This window comes from Helianthus annuus, chromosome 9, assembly GCF_002127325.2.
Source record: "Helianthus annuus cultivar XRQ/B chromosome 9, HanXRQr2.0-SUNRISE, whole genome shotgun sequence".
In the NCBI taxonomy this organism is placed as follows: domain Eukaryota; kingdom Viridiplantae; phylum Streptophyta; class Magnoliopsida; order Asterales; family Asteraceae; genus Helianthus; species Helianthus annuus.
In genome coordinates this window covers 164,569,474-164,586,254 of record NC_035441.2, presented here as the reverse complement: position 1 = coordinate 164,586,254, position 16,781 = coordinate 164,569,474, and the positions used below count along the sequence as shown (strand labels likewise).

The window sequence follows — 16,781 nt, the reverse complement described above, 5'->3', positions numbered from 1 at the left end:
TTTGCATAAAATAGTTATTTATAAGTCCTGTTAAATTACGATTTTATCCCCTATTAAAAATTACGATATTGCCTCCGGTTCGAAATTGAATTTATGCTTTGCCCCCAGCTTACATCTATGATTTTGCCCTCTGTTAAAAAATACGATTTCGCCCTGATTAAAAAAATATATTTACTTTTGCCTATAATTCCATTTTAAAACTACAATTTCGCCCCCAGTTCAAAATAAAAATTTTGTTTGCCCCTTTGCCCACAGTAAAAAAAATTACGATTTTGCCCACAATTCAAACTAAAAACATGATTTTGCCCTCAATTCAAAATATTATTTTACCTCCGGTTTAAAATTACGATTTTACCCCAGCTAAAAATTGCAATCTTCTCAGTGTTTTTTTGGGCAAAACTATTATAGTCTTTTATTTGACTTGGTTGACTTAATTTAGTTTTTATTTGTGCCAAACAGCTGCCTAGCACTCGCTAATTGGTCTTGACAAATTATCGTTTTGCCCCCAACTCTAAATTACACGCTTGCCATTGTTTTAGTTATTTTTTTTATCATAACTATGATAGTTTTTTCTTTACTTGGTTAACTTGATGTATCTTTTTTGATATCGTGTTATAAGTAGCATATATAACTAACCGAAATAAATGCGTACATGTTATTAAAATGAGAAATATTCGGTTTAACGTCCCGCAACACGGGCGGGGACGGGGCATACTCTAGTTGATCTTTAATTCCCAATGAAATTAAATTATTTGTCACCAACAAGAAATGTGATTGACCACCGACAAAAAATGTGATTGACTTGTACACGGATAAACAGCACGATTCATTATAGCAATAATCTTTATATGAATTATTTTTTCTCCCATTACAATCATATCCTAAGAGTTGGATATTTTCCTTTTTCTTGGAGTTGCTTTTGGCGTCCTTCCTTTATTTAGATGATCAACACACATGTTACCCATATTGTATTAAATAGGGCGGAATCAGATGAGGGCTAAGAGGGTCCAACAACCCTCGAGCATTAGAACTTGCTGGTTTTTATATATAAAACTTGAGCTTCTATAAAACAACATAAGTTGAACCCTTGGTTGTAATCGATAAAAACTTAGGATAACCCTCGAGTTAGAAGAATTAGTTCCGCCATTGCTCGCTACACGATATTAAGATTCTCTAAATCAACTTTTTTATATTATAATCACATTAGATCATATTTTTTTTATAATAATGACATACATACTATGATCATAGTCACACCTTAAAAGCATATATTAACATATTGGAATTGACAAAATGATATTACTTTTTGAACGGTGCTCATCATCCTCATAAAATGTTTAGTAACGGTTATAAATATTTATTTTTTTGAACGTTATAAATAATAACATCAACCACGTTATATAGGTAGAGGATCCGGTAAAAAGTGCTCAAAGTGTAAAAAGTGTGAGAAGTGTATTATAACACTATATATAATACTATATAACACCATATAAACATCGTATAACAATATGTAACACCATATAATACCATATAACACTATGTAACACTATATATCATTATATAATAAATATAACACTATAGGTTGTCTGATAGCATGTCTATGATAGATGTATAGTGTTATATTTGTTATATAATGATATATAGTGTTACATAGTGTTATATGGTATTATATGGTGTTACATATTGTTATACGGTGTTTATATGGTGTTATATAGTATTATATATAGTGTTATAATACCCTTCTCACACTTCTTACACTTTGAGCACTTTTTACAGGATCTTTACCAACTATATAAGTTCATAAATATCTTGTGTATAACTAGAACCAACCCCATTTCGAACCCCCTAATTACTTTCAAAATAATTTGATTCATTATATCTTCCCTAGCTTAAAAATATCAAACAATCACATTAAAAGCCGCCAAGGTGGGATCCAAGATTAGGTTGTACGTGACCTGGCTTTTCTTTCTTTCTTAATATTTTACTTTTTCAACATTGAATGATATATAAATTCAACAATAACACGTCATTTGCTTTGAGAAAGGGCTAAAAGATGCAACCATTACAATACCCCACAACCACTATGCTTATGCTTTTCTTCTACTCATGTCTCTGTATCACCTCAACCACTAATCTCGCCAATGCCGACGCCGGGATCAAGTCCATCTTCCTCTTGGCCGGCCAGAGTAACATGGCCGGCCGAGGCGGCGTCATAAACGACAAATGGGATGGTTACGTCCCGCCCCAATCCTCCCCCAACCCCGCCATTCTCCGCCTTAGTGCGGACCTCAACTGGCAACCAGCCACAGAGCCCCTCCACCGCGACATCGACTATTTTCGAGCATGTGGTGTGGGGCCCGGGCTGGCCTTTGCTAACTCATTGTTACAAATTGATCCCAACATTGGAGTAATTGGATTGGTTCCATGTGCGGTTGGTGGAACAAATATCTCCCAGTGGGCACGTGGTGGCCATCTTTACAACCAGCTGCTCCAGAGGGCTACCGCCGCGGTGGAGGGAGGAGGAACCGTCAAAGGGTTGTTGTGGTATCAAGGGGAAAGCGATACGGTAACCCGTGAAGACGCCGAGTCGTATAAACGGAGATCGGAACGGTTCTTTGATCACGTGCGATTGGATCTTCAATTGCCTACACTTCCAATAATTCAGGTATCGTGTTAGTATCATCAACTATCAGACAGTATGGGTTTCAACTTTGAAACATGTGTCATTTTTTAATTGGTATGTGAAATAAAATATTAAATGACAGGTGGCATTGGCATCTGGGGCAGGGTCATATGTAGAGAAAGTAAGAGAGGCCCAGTTGGGAATGTGGTTAGTGAATTTAAGGACTGTTGATGCAAAGGGGTTGGGGCTTGAGCCTGATGGGCTGCACCTGACCACACCTTCTCAAGTAATACTTGGGGAGATGTTAGCCCAAGCCTTTCCTCAGGCCCATCATTCATCTGTGAGGGCTGTGACCAGTAAAGCTTCAAGAATGCATCGTAATTTTGTTACACAATTCTTTGACTATATTGGTTTTTGATGTATTTATCTACCCACTGAATCATCCAAATTATTTCAAAGGGAATAATTTATGGTTTTTTGTATAGCATTATTTCCTACTTGTTTTAGAGTAGATTTCTACTACACAGAAAATTAAGTTGCTGAATGAATGTTACTGAATTTAATTTTTTTTGAAAACATGTGAATTTAAACTGAAATGCGGTGTTTTACATAACTTAATTTAAACATATGAACGAATGTGAATACATTAACCTACATATTTTTTTGTTTGTGTTTGTTTGTTATGAAATTGAATGTGTTTGTTAATATTGAAAACGAACATAAACAGAAGGCCAAAAGATTTTTTTGAGAACCTTCGGTTGTTGCTAGTCATATGTTCATCATTCGTTCCAAAAAAAAACGCCGGATAACAAAACACCAGTCGTCGGTGGCTCGACGAGGTTGAGAAGTGTGGGTTTAGCGTGCAAGGATCGACGTGATTGGCACACTGTTGCTAATCTTACCTTCCTTTCTCTCTAAATCGATCCTTTGATTCCTCCATTCGCCTTCCGGGACTGGTCTCTTCTCGGTTTTCGATTCACCTTCCCGTGGTATTCACCTCATCGTCCGAATCCATATCTTGACTGCTTAGTAGGTCTGTCATTGGTCGCGGCTATCTTGATAGTTCAGCTAGATCGATAGGAATCCTATTAACCTATTAAAGATTTGCGTTCTCGGTCGCGGTGATACTACTGGATATGGAGAGAGGGCGACGAATGTTTCATAACAATGGAAAAAGATATGATGACTACAAACCTTACGAAGAATACAATGGAAGATATGAAGAGAACTCAAGATGGTACGACGACACGAGAGAAGAGCCCTGGCGGGTTGCAAAATACAAGGGTAAAAGGTTGGTTCAGGAAAACAAACAGCAACAAAGACCACGTACAAAAAAGAAACTACATACTTCATTGGTAACTTACCGGATACTTCATTGGTAACTTACCGGATGATTGCTCCAGTTATCTACTATGGGATATTTTTCAGAACTTTGGTAACATGACCGATGCTTACATACCAAAAAAGAAAGACCGGATTGGAAACACGTTTGGCTTCATCAGGTTTGCGGGGGTAAGAGACGTGCATGCTTTAGGGGAGAATCTGGGGTCGGTTAAAATTAATAAGGTAAGAGTATCTGTTAACTTGGCTAAATTCGAGAAAGAAAAATACTTTGGGACCAATGAACCTAAAGGCAGGTTCATTGATAACGATAAGGTTAGGAACTATCATCAAAAGACGGCGGAAGCGACAAAAGCTAATATACCACCAGTGAAGACTGTCAACGCGGAGAGGACTGTCCATCACAACCACAACCAAAAGCAAAACAATGCCTGGTTTCCTAAAAATACAACCGGACAAGCTAAGAAAAATGCAACACCGGAGAATACGAGACCAAACATTGAAACTGGGATACGGGAATTGAAAGTCCCAGAAGATACACTTAAGATTCATCTACAGGAGAGTGAAAACTCAAAAAGGTGGAGGAGAAGTTCCATAATTGGTGAAGTTAAAAATCCCTATAACTTGAAAGATATACAAACGTTGTTGGAAATCGATGCTCTATCTGGTTTCACTACTAAATATTTGGGAGGTCTAAGGATGTTACTCGTATTCAAATCGGCTACAGAGGCGGAGGACTTTGTCAAGCTAAAGAAGGAACAATGGTCTACATGGTTCTCATCGTTGTGCCGATGGGAAGGGCAACATATGTCCTTCCAATAGGAGTGTTCAAAACTATCCGTATCCGAAAATCCGATCCGAAATATCTGATATCTGAATCCGAAATATCCGAAAAATCGTGTGACAACTCGAACTTTAGACCTACTTTGTGTAACGTATGTGAACGTTTTATGATTATATATACGAACCTTATCTATTGAACGTTATGTTGTTATGCGATATGTGTTTTAATGATTTTGTACATGATACGTTATGTGTATGTATATAAGTTACATGAAACTCGAACCGCACAACAACTACACACTCGACCGCACAAGCCTTTGGGCCGTATCACTTGTATCCGGTTAGATGGCAGCCCAAGTGATGGGTTCGGCCCATCCTACCTTAGCCGATTAACATATGGGGATGTTGTAACCATTCCTCACTTTTTACAAAATCACAACACACACAAGAAACCCTAGACTTCCTCTCTCTCTCTCGTTTTGCTTGAAACCCGACGGCGAACAACCAGGCAAACAACCATTCGGATCGAGGATCTTGTGTTTCATTCGGCTTACCTTCTCGTTGTTCGAATTCAGCCGGTTAGTGTTTGATTGTTGTGATGTTTTTGATAGGTGTTATAATAGTCACGCATGATGTTATAGGGTTCTTGCTTATCATGATCGATTATGTTAATTGAATGATATATATGTTTACTTGTCATGTAATCGGCTCGCTTGTTCCGTATTATAGATCGATTTAGTGTTGTTAATCACTTGATGCTTGAAGTAACCGGCTATGAAATAGTAGAACTCGGATTGATGATTAGTTTTAATTCGATTAAATGATTAATAGGTTGTTCATGAATGGTTCGGTTAGGGTTCTTGAAGAAACATTTGATTATGCATGTTTGATCCGTATAAGTTGTAAGATTTGGATGGAAACTGTTAATTGAATATCATAAATTTGGAAACCATTTAATTAGTTGTAACCGAATGCATGAAATCCGGAAATAAAAACTGATCGGGCAAGGCTCCTCTCAATCGCACAAGACTTCTTGGTCGAACAAGAGGTCCAATCGCACAATACGACCCGATCACACAAGGTGGTCCACTCGCACAAGACCCCTTGGATCGCACAAGTTGGGCCGGGTAAACATACTGGATTGGGCTGGTACGGGTCACACAAGCCCAATTCCAATCGCACAAAGCACCTAGTCGCACAAGCTTATCAAATCGTACAAGGACCTTCGGATCGCACAAAGTATAAATTTGTTAACTGTTGGGCCATAAAGCCCAAGACACGATCGCACAACCCGAACTGGATCGCACAAGTTCACTACGCGTTATGTTTTTGGGCCGCATATATTGTTGGATCACTTACACTATTTGGGCCGATACATGATGGATCGCACAACATGTTGTGGATCGCACAACATGTTGGGCCGTTTACATTTGGGCTAATAGTTTAGACGCACAAGTATGATTGCATTGTTATGCTTTGACTGTTTACGTGCTATACGTGTTGCTGTGATTTATATGTGCATTACTAGAACCAAACCTGACTTGTGTGGTAACCCTGTTAGGGCGTGGTTGACCATCCTTAGTTCAAGAAACCCTTTTTGTGTGTATCTGCCGAGCAACCCAAGGTGAGTTCACACTCTTACCAAGGCATGGGATTCCCGGGGTGTTGGGAATGGGATTGATAAGGATAAGGTTGGATAGACTCATACGGACACTGTTACTAGACTACTATACCATCGTCCTCGGTTGTGCAGGACACATACGTAAAACCTACGTATAACCAAGTTACTCGCTATCCTCGGTTGTGAAGGATACTCACGTAAAGCCTGCGTGAACGGATACTTACTACTGCCTTGGTTGTGTCAGGCACTTACGTAAAACCTACGTAAACCCCCGCGTACCCTATCCTCGGTTGTGAAGGATACTTACGTAAATCCTGCGTAAACTTGTACGTAATACTGTTCTCGGTTGTGAAGAGCACATATGGTTACGCATAGTCTAGTGGATTAATAACATGGGAAGCCCCCACCAATAGGAACCTATATTGGCCTAGTAGAGCCACTTGATACTCATGAACTTACTGTTACGCATTTACTTTCTGTGAACTCGCTCAACAAGTTTGTTGACTCTCTGCTGCATGCCTTGCAGGACCTTAGGTACTTTATGGAGCTTGCACAGGGAGGAGCAGGTCGTTGTGGGCAAAGGATCGTGAGTGCTATTTGAACACTTATGATATTTCACACATTAATACTTATGTTTGGGTTTACTTAAATGCTTCCGCTATACTTAACTATGTTGGTTTGATAAACACCTTTCGTATTGATGGATAACTATTACTATTTATTTACATGTTCAATATGATTGGTGGCTTGATCCTGGTCAGTCACGCTCCCAAGCGGTGATACGCCGCGTGTGGATTTTGGGGTTGTGACAGATTGGTATCAGAGCCATTGGTTATAGAGAACTTGGTTTTAATATGGGAAAACGTTTTTATTAAAACCAGACTATAACCAGAACAGTGCTCTCAACGATCCACAACGACGCTTCGCTCCACGTGCAAGACTCGACATCCTAGGTAATATGGTTTATGTTTATTACCTGCATGCTAGAACTATATAGAACTTTGCTCGCATTACGCTTAGATACACATGACTTTACTAGATGAGAATACCTACGTGCTTACACTTTTCTGTCATCGCCCTACTCGCGAACCATTCTCACTTACGCTACTTTTACAATGAAGATTATGTCTGGACGGATTAACATGACTCAAGCCCAGCTAGAGGCTCTCGTTCAAGCTCAAGTTGCTGCGGCACTTGCAGCTGCTCAAGCAGGTAGTATACCCTGCAGTATAGACACATACTAGGATCCTTAGATCCTGCATTAACTCTCGTATTTAATTTCGTCCTATTCGTACACAATAGGTCAACACGCGCAGCAACCTGTCTGCACTTTCAAGAACTTCATGGACTGTCGTCCAAGTACTTTCAGCGGCACAGAGGGGGCAGTTGGACTCCTCCACTGGTTTGAGAAGCTCGAGTCTGTTTTCGAAATGTGTGAATGCCCTGAGGCTCGCAGGGTGAAATACGCCACTGGCACGCTAGAAGGAATAGCACTAACTTGGTGGAACGCCCAAGTTCAGATCTTAGGGTTGGCAGCTGCTAACGCCACACCCTGGAACGAATTCAAGGAACTGATCAAGAGGGAGTATTGTACTCGGGAAGACATCCATAAGCTGGAGGATGAGTTTTACCATCTGAAGATGACTGGATCCGAGATTGAAGCTTACACCAAAAGGTCAAACGAACTGGCCGTGCTGTGTCCAACTATGGTGGACCATCCAATTAAGCGCATTGAGTTGTATCTCAAAGGGTTGGCGCCAGAGATCCAGAGCCACGTTACTTCGGCTAATCTTGATAACATCCAGGATATTCAACGCCTCGCTCACCGCATCACAGACCAGGCAGTAGATCAGAACAAACTGCCTAAACGCATCAGCGCTACTGCTACTGCTACTACTTCAGCTACTCCTGCTACTCCCAGTGACAGTAAGAGAAAGTGGGATGGGGATTCCAGCAAGGGATCAGCTTCAGTTCAGTCTCAGGCCCAGCAGCGGAAGACTGACAGTTATCAGAGTCCCAGCCAGCATTCCTCAGGTAGTCACAGGCAGGGCGGATATCGAGGGAACCTCCCAAAGTGCAACAACTGCGGCAGACACCACGGTGGCCAGTGTAACAAGGGTCGCTGTCAAAGATGCCTCAAGATGGGTCATGAGGCTAAGGATTGTAGAAGCCCTCGTCCTGCGAACCAGAACCAGCAGCAGCCACAGGCACAGCAGAATCAGCAACAGGGCAACAAAGGATGTTTTCATTGCGGCGCAGAAGGGCACTTCAAAAGGCACTGTCCTCAGCTGAACAGGAACCAGAACAACAACAATAACAACAATCAGGGCAATGTCAACAACAACAACGGGGGAAACCACAACGGCAACGAGGCAAGGGGTCGTGCATTTGTGTTAGGGCAGGGTGACGCCAGGAATGATCCCAACGTCGTTATGGGTAAGTTTCTTCTCGACAACATTTACGTTACTGCTTTGTTTGATTCGGGTGCGGATACAAGTTACATGTCTTTGAAAATGAGTAAATTATTAAAACGTACATCAACACCCCTAAACAACAAACACGTCGTAGAACTAGCTAATGGTAAGAGTTTAGAAGCCACGCAGATAGTCAGGGGTTGTAGTATCGTCTTAGCCGGTCAGACATTCTCGATTGACCTTATTCCCATAGTCTTGGGAAGTTTTGATATCGTTATTGGGATGGATTGGTTATCCCAACATCAGACAGAGATCTTATGTAGTGAGAAGATCATTCGCATTCCCCGTACTGGTCAAGAACCTCTCGAAGTTCAGGGTGACAAGAGTGGTGCAGTGGTAGGCATCATCTCTTTCTTGAAGGCTCAGAAGTGTCTGCGGAAGGGACACACCGTAATCTTGGCACTCGTTTCAGATGCATCCGTGAAGGAAAAGAAACTGGAGGATATTCCAGTTGTACGCGACTACCCTCAGGTGTTTCCTGAAGATTTGCCTGGTTTACCTCCTCACCGTCAGGTCAAATTTCAAATCGAGCTCGCTCCAGGAGCAGCACCCATAGCTCGCGCACCATATCGTCTAGCTCCATCAGAATTGGAGGAATTGTCAAAGCAGCTACAAGAGCTCTTGGAAAAGGGCTTCATCCGTCCAAGCTCTTCGCCTTGGGGAGCTCCAGTATTATTCGTGAAAAAGAAAGACGGTACGTTCAGGATGTGCATAGACTACCGTGAACTGAACAAGGTGACGGTGAAGAACCGTTATCCTCTTCCACGCATTGACGACTTATTCGACCAGTTGCAAGGGTCGTGCTACTATTCGAAGATAGACCTGAGGTGAGGTTATCATCAGCTGAGAGTCCGGGAGGAGGACGTCTCCAAGACAGCATTTAGAACTCGCTACGGTCACTACGAGTTTCTTGTCATGCCGTTCGGGTTAACGAACGCTCCTGCCGTATTTATGGACCTTATGAACAGGGTGTGCAAACCCTAACTTGACAAGTTCGTCATAGTATTCATCGACGACATTCTGATTTACTCCAAGAGTCAGGAGGAGCACGAGCAGCACCTACGCCTTATTCTGGAACTCCTACGGAAGGAACAGCTGTACGCTAAGTTGTCGAAATGCGACTTCTGGCTTCGTGAAGTCCACTTTCTAGGCCACTAGTGAACAAGGATGGGATCCATGTCGATCCATCCAAGGTAGACTCGATCAGAAACTGGCCTGCACCACGTACGCCAACGGAAATACGCCAATTCTTGGGTTTGGCGGGTTACTACAGGCGGTTTATTAAAGACTTCTCAAAGATTGCTCAGCCGCTTACACTACTGACACAGAAGGGTGTCACCTACCGTTGGGGCAACACGCAGGAAACTGCTTTTCAGTACTTAAAGGATAGACTTTGCAGTGCACCTATCCTCTCTTTGCCAGAGGGCACAGACGATTTCGTAGTATATTGTGATGCATCCATCCAGGGTCTTGGGTGTGTATTGATGCAGCGCGACAAGGTTATTGCTTACGCTTCACGCCAACTTAAGATTCACGAACGGAACTACACGACGCACGATTTAGAGCTGGGAGCTGTTGTTTTTGCGCTTAAGATATGGCGACACTACCTGTACGGTACCAGGTGCATGATTTACACCGATCACAGGAGTCTCGAGCATATCCTTAAGCAGAAGGATTTGAACATGCGTCAACGGCGATGGGTCGAGTTACTGAACGATTACGAATGCGCTATCAAGTACCATCCAGGCAAGGCCAATGTTGTGGCTGACGCCCTCAGTCGGAAAGACACTTTACCACGGCGCGTGCGAGCGCTACAGCTTACGATTCAGTCTAGCCTTCCAGCACAGATACGAAATGCTTAGGTAGAAGCATTGAAGCCCGAAAACGTCAAGGCTGAAGCCTTACGCGGCTCACGACAACGATTAGAGCAGAAGGCAGACGGCGCCTACTATGTAACGGGGCGTATTTGGGTCCCACTTTACGGCGGTCTACGCGAACTTGTAATGGATGAAGCTCACAAGTCTCGCTACTCGGTACATCCAGGGTCGGATAAGATGTACCACGACATTAGAACTACTTATTGGTGGCCTAGCATGAAGGCCCACATCGCTACATACGTTGGAAAATGCTTGACCTGTGCGAGAGTCAAGGTTGAATACTAGAAACCAGCGGGACTACTTCAGCAGCCTAAGATACCTCAATGGAAATGGGAAGAAATTTCCATGGATTTCGTTACGGGCTTACCTAGATCCCAGCGTGGGAATGATACCATATGGGTGATCGTGGATCGACTCACCAAGTCTGCACACTTCCTAGCTATAAAGGAAACGGATAAGTTCTCCACTCTCGCAGACGTCTATCTTAAAGAAGTTGTTTCGAGGCACGGAGTGCCCACTTCCATCATTTCGGATCGGGATGCACGATTCACGTCAGAACTATGGCAAGCAATGCACAAATCTTTCGGCTCACGATTGGACATGAGCACAGCGTATCACCCACAGACGGATGGGCAGTCTGAGCGTACGATTCAAACTCTTGAAGACATGCTTCGGGCATGCGTTATTGATTTCGGCAACGGCTGGGAAAAGCACCTCCCTTTGGTGGAGTTCTCGTATAATAATAGTTATCACACCAGCATTCAAGCCGCTCCATTCGAGGCATTGTACGGGCGTAAATGCCGGTCACCTCTCTGTTGGGCAGAGGTGGGGGATAGTCAGATCACGGGTCCAGAAATTGTAGTGGACGCCACAGAAAAGATAGCACAGATACGACAACGCATGGCGGCAGCACGCGACCGTCAGAAAGCCTACGCGGACAAGCGTAGAAAGCCATTGGAATTTCAGGTCGGGGACCGGGTTTTATTAAAAGTTTCACCCTGGAAGGGTGTAGTTCGTTTTGGCAAACGGGGCAAACTAAATCCGCGGTATGTCGGACCGTTCGAAATCATTGAGAAAATCGGCAAAGTGGCCTACAAGTTGAACCTACCAGCTGAACTCGGTGCAGTTCACAATGTCTTTCACGTGTCGAATCTGAAGAAGTGCCTATCAGATGAGACCCTTATCATTCCTTTTAAGGAACTCACAATCGACGAGCGGTTGCAGTTCGTCGAGGAGCCAGTTGAAATCACGGACCGGGATGTGAAGGTCCTCAAAAACAATAGAATCCCTCTTGTTCGAGTACGTTGGAACTCCAAACGTGGCCCAGAGTACACCTGGGAATGCGAAGATAGGATGACAGAAAAGTACCCCCAGTTATTCGGAACCAATGCAACCACTACTGAGGCTGAAGCTACTACTTCGGAATTTCGGGACGAAATTCCAGATCAACGGGGGGAGGATGTGACACCCCAGGAAAACCAGTGAACGATTGAACTTATCTAGCTTCCTCAGTGAGTGCATACCAAATTTCGGGACGAAATTTCTTTTTAGTTGGGGATAATGTGACAACTCGAACTTTAGACCTACTTTGTGTAACGTATGTGAACGTTTTATGATTATATATACGAACCTTATCTATTGAACGTTATGTTGTTATGCGATATGTGTTTTAATGATTTTGTACATGATACGTTATGTGTATGTATATAAGTTACATGAAACTCGAACTGCACAACACCTACACACTCGACCGCACAAGCCTTTGGGCCGTATCACTTGTATCCGGTTAGATGGCAGCCCAAGTGATGGGTTCGGCCCATCCTACCTTAGCCGATTAACATATGGGGATGTTGTAACCATTCCTCACTTTTTACAAAATCACAACACACACAAGAAACCCTAGACTTCCTCTCTCTCTCTCTCGTTTTGCTTGAAACTCGACGGCGAACAACCAGGCAAACAACCATTCGGATCGAGGATCTTGTGTTTCATTCGGCTTACCTTCTCGTTGTTCGAATTCAGCCGGTTAGTGTTTGATTGTTGTGATGTTTTTGATAGGTGTTATAATAGTCACGCATGATGTTATAGGGTTCTTGCTTATCATGATCGATTATGTTAATTGAATGATATATATGTTTACTTGTCATGTAATCGGCTCGCTTGTTCCGTATTATAGATCGATTTAGTGTTGTTAATCACTTGATGCTTGAAGTAACCGGCTGTGAAATAGTAGAACTCGGATTGATGATTAGTTTTAATTCGATTAAATGATTAATAGGTTGTTCATGAATGGTTCGGTTAGGGTTCTTGAAGAAACATTTGATTATGCATGTTTGATCCGTATAAGTTGTAAGATTTGGATGGAAACTGTTAATTGAATATCATAAATTTGGAAACCATTTAATTAGTTGTAACCGAATGCATGAAATCCGGAAATAAAAACTGATCGGGCAAGGCTCCTCTCAATCGCACAAGACTTCTTGGTCGAACAAGAGGTCCAATCGCACAATACGACCCGATCACACAAGGTGGTCCACTCGCACAAGACCCCTTGGATCGCACAAGTTGGGCCGGGTAAACATACTGGATTGGGCTGGTACGGGTCACACAAGCCCAATTCCAATCGCACAAAGCACCTAGTCGCACAAGCTTATCAAATCGTACAAGGACCTTCGGATCGCACAAAGTATAAATTTGTTAACTGTTGGGCCATAAAGCCCAAGACACGATCGCACAACCCGAATTGGATCGCACAAGTTCACTACGCGTTATGTTTTTGGGCCGCATATATTGTTGGATCACTTACACTATTTGGGCCGATACATGATGGATCGCACAACATGTTGTGGATCGCACAACATGTTGGGCCGTTTACATTTGGGCTAATAGTTTAGACGCACAAGTATGATTGCATTGTTATGCTTTGACTGTTTACGTGTTATACGTGTTGCTGTGATTTATATGTGCATTACTAGAACCAAACCTGACTTGTGTGGTAACCCTGTTAGGGCGTGGTTGACCATCCTTAGTTCAAGAAACCCTTTTTGTGTGTATCTGCCGAGCAACCCAAGGTGAGTTCACACTCTTACCAAGGCATGGGATTCCCGGGGTGTTGGGAATGGGATTGATAAGGATAAGGTTGGATAGACTCATACGGACACTGTTACTAGACTACTATACCATCGTCCTCGGTTGTGCAGGACACATACGTAAAACCTACGTATAACCAAGTTACTCGCTATCCTCGGTTGTGAAGGATACTCACGTAAAGCCTGCGTGAACGGATACTTACTACTGCCTCGGTTGTGTCAGGCACTTACGTAAAACCTACGTAAACCCCCGCGTACCCTATCCTCGGTTGTGAAGGATACTTACGTAAATCCTGCGTAAACTTGTACGTAATACTGTTCTCGGTTGTGAAGAGCACATATGGTTACGCATAGTCTAGTGGATTAATAACATGGGAAGCCCCCACCAATAGGAACCTATATTGGCCCAGTAGAGCCACTTGATACTCATGAACTTACTGTTACGCATTTACTTTCTGTGAACTCGCTCAACAAGTTTGTTGACTCTCTACTACATGCCTTGCAGGACCTTAGGTACTTTATGAAGCTTGCACAGGGAGGAGCAGGTCGTTGTGGGCAAAGGATCGTGAATGCTATTTGAACACTTATGATATTTCACACATTAATACTTATGTTTGGGTTTACTTAAATGCTTCCGCTATACTTAACTATGTTGGTTTGATAAACACCTTTCGTATTGATGGATAACTATTACTATTTATTTACATGTTCAATATGATTGGTGGCTTGATCCTGGTCAGTCACGCTCCCAAGCGGTGATACGCCGCGTGTGGATTTTGGGGTTGTGACAAATCGGATATCCGAAATTCGGATTCGGATAGTGATTTTCAAAATTTTCGGATATCCGAAATATCCGAAAATTTAATTTTCATTTTTTTCGGATATCCGAATATCCGAAAATATCTGAAGTATCCGAAAATATCTGAAATATCCGAAAAATATCCGAAAAATATCCGAAAAATATCCGAAAAATATCCGAAATATACGAAAAATATCTGAAAACTTATATTCGGATATCCGAAACTATCCAAAATATCTGTTTCCGAATATGAAAAAAATAATAAAAAAATAAAAATTAAATAAAAAGTTGGATTTTCGGATATCCGGATATCCGAAATTTCGGATACGGATTCGGATAGTGAAATCTGGTATCTGAAAATTTCGGATATTTGAATTTCGGATATCCGGTTTTGAATACCCCTACCTTCCAAAGGTTTGCTTGGGTCCTAATCAAAGGTGTACCACTGCAGTTCTGGGGTCGAGACATCTTTAATCAAATTGGAAATATGGTCGGAAAGGTGATCATCCCCTCAAATGCTTCCGATGAGGATTCCGACCTATCCGTTAACATGATAGGTGTCTTATCCGATAAGGTCGGTCGTATCAATAATAAGTTAACGCTACAATGGAGTGGGGATCCTTTACTAATTTGGATTTCGGAATCGGACGGATACCGGAATGAGTGCGTAGAAGACAGCCGGTCACCGGAATGGGGAAAAAGAATTCCAGAGGTCATGCACATGGATACCGAAACATCATAATCGGAGACTGAATAGTCGCGTAGTGGAAAGATTGATCTTGAAAAAAACAAATGAGCCATTAAAAAAGTCGGCTAATAAGCTGGCTGGAGATTTGTGTTCCAAGGATGGTAGCTGCGATATGGGGACCACACAAGAATCCAATTCGGAACCACCTATTATTGATAATTATAATGCTGAGTCACCACTCCCGAATAATAACAACAATAATTCTGCAAATCCTTTTGACACCCCCCCCCCTCCCCCACCAGATCATCATTTTAGATCCAATATGAAGCCCAATTCGGGCTTGGGCCTAGATAATCTGTTTAATGAGGAGGAAGTTGTGGAGGATACTCCTTCCAACAGGCCCAGTGAAGATTATAACAACGGTGATAATTCGTCTGACCCATTTAACCTAATGGAAATTATTAATCAGGTGGCCCAATAACATAAAAAAATTGACCTGAATAATATACCGAGCTCCTCACAACAGAGTGACAATGATGTTAGGTGCTCTGCACAGGCTCCTCCTACTCAGCAGAAACTAGGGCAAAAGAAGAAGAGACACAATTTTCCATCGATGAAAATGAAAGATGCTCTTTGGTTGGGAAGAAACTCTGAATCCTCAAAGATCAAAAGTAAAACAATGACTGGTGGTGGGATATCGTCGATTGGCAGCGAAGATGAGGAGGATGGTAACACAAGAGACACTAATTATCGATCAATAGCAGAGGAGGCGGCTTCGACAATAAAGGTTGGCGAATCTGTTGTTTTTCGGGTTTTTGGCTATGGTGAAAGAGTCACGAGACAAATCAGAGAGGCACAGGCGACAAATCATTCTCAATGGATTTTGTTACGGCTAATATCAGGGGGGGCAAGTGACTCTAGCAAGGCGGAGCACATAAGGAATCTCAAACGGAACAACAAACTCGGATTTATTGCTATTCAAGAAACACAGATGTCAAATTCCTCGAACATACAGGTCAGTAATTTTTGGGATAATAATCACTTTGATTTTGATTCTATTGAAGCTACTGGTAGATCGGGGGGTCTACTCAGTATCTGGGAGCCTGGGCTCTTTGCTAAAAAGATGACAGTAAAGAACAGATACTTTTAGCCACAATGCGGGAACTTTGTAATGGTGGGGGAGAGATTTCAGTCGTAAATATCTATGCACCTCATGACCAAAATCAGAAAAACAACTTTGGGTAGACTTACTCGTTCTAATGAGATCCTTCTCTGGCTCGTGGATCTTCCTTGGTGATTTCAACTGTGTGAGGGAACCCACTGAAAGAAAAAATTCCAGATTCAATAAAAAAGAGGCAGACGACTTCAATTCCTTCATCAACGAAGCAGGTTTGGTGGAATATTCCATGTTGGGGTGTGCCTTTACATATGTAACCGATGATGATGTAAAGTTTAGTAAAATTGATCGGGTTCTGGTGTGTCATTC

The 16,781-nt window shown here is 42.4% G+C and overlaps 1 protein-coding gene across 1 annotated transcript; it reads left to right on the top strand.

Moving 5' to 3' along the window:
* The first annotated feature begins 2,038 nt into the window (after positions 1 to 2,038).
* Positions 2,039 to 3,105, top strand: LOC110879408 (probable carbohydrate esterase At4g34215). Its single transcript, XM_022127861.2, has 2 exons — positions 2,039 to 2,665; positions 2,766 to 3,105. Exons 1-2 carry the CDS (start codon positions 2,054 to 2,056, stop codon positions 3,039 to 3,041), a joined length of 888 nt encoding a protein of 295 aa, XP_021983553.1. The 5' UTR covers positions 2,039 to 2,053; the 3' UTR covers positions 3,042 to 3,105.
* Positions 3,106 to 16,781: the final 13,676 nt, after the last annotated feature.

What these genes read in the sequence shown, in the direction of transcription:
- LOC110879408 (XM_022127861.2), top strand. Translation starts at nt 2,054, where the DNA reads ATGCAACCATTACAATACCCCACAACCACTATGCTTATGCTTTTCTTC. An exon ending in CTACACTTCCAATAATTCAG is followed by an intron (nt 2,666 to 2,765) that starts GTATCGTGTTAG and finishes ATTAAATGACAG; the next exon opens with GTGGCATTGGCATCTGGGGC.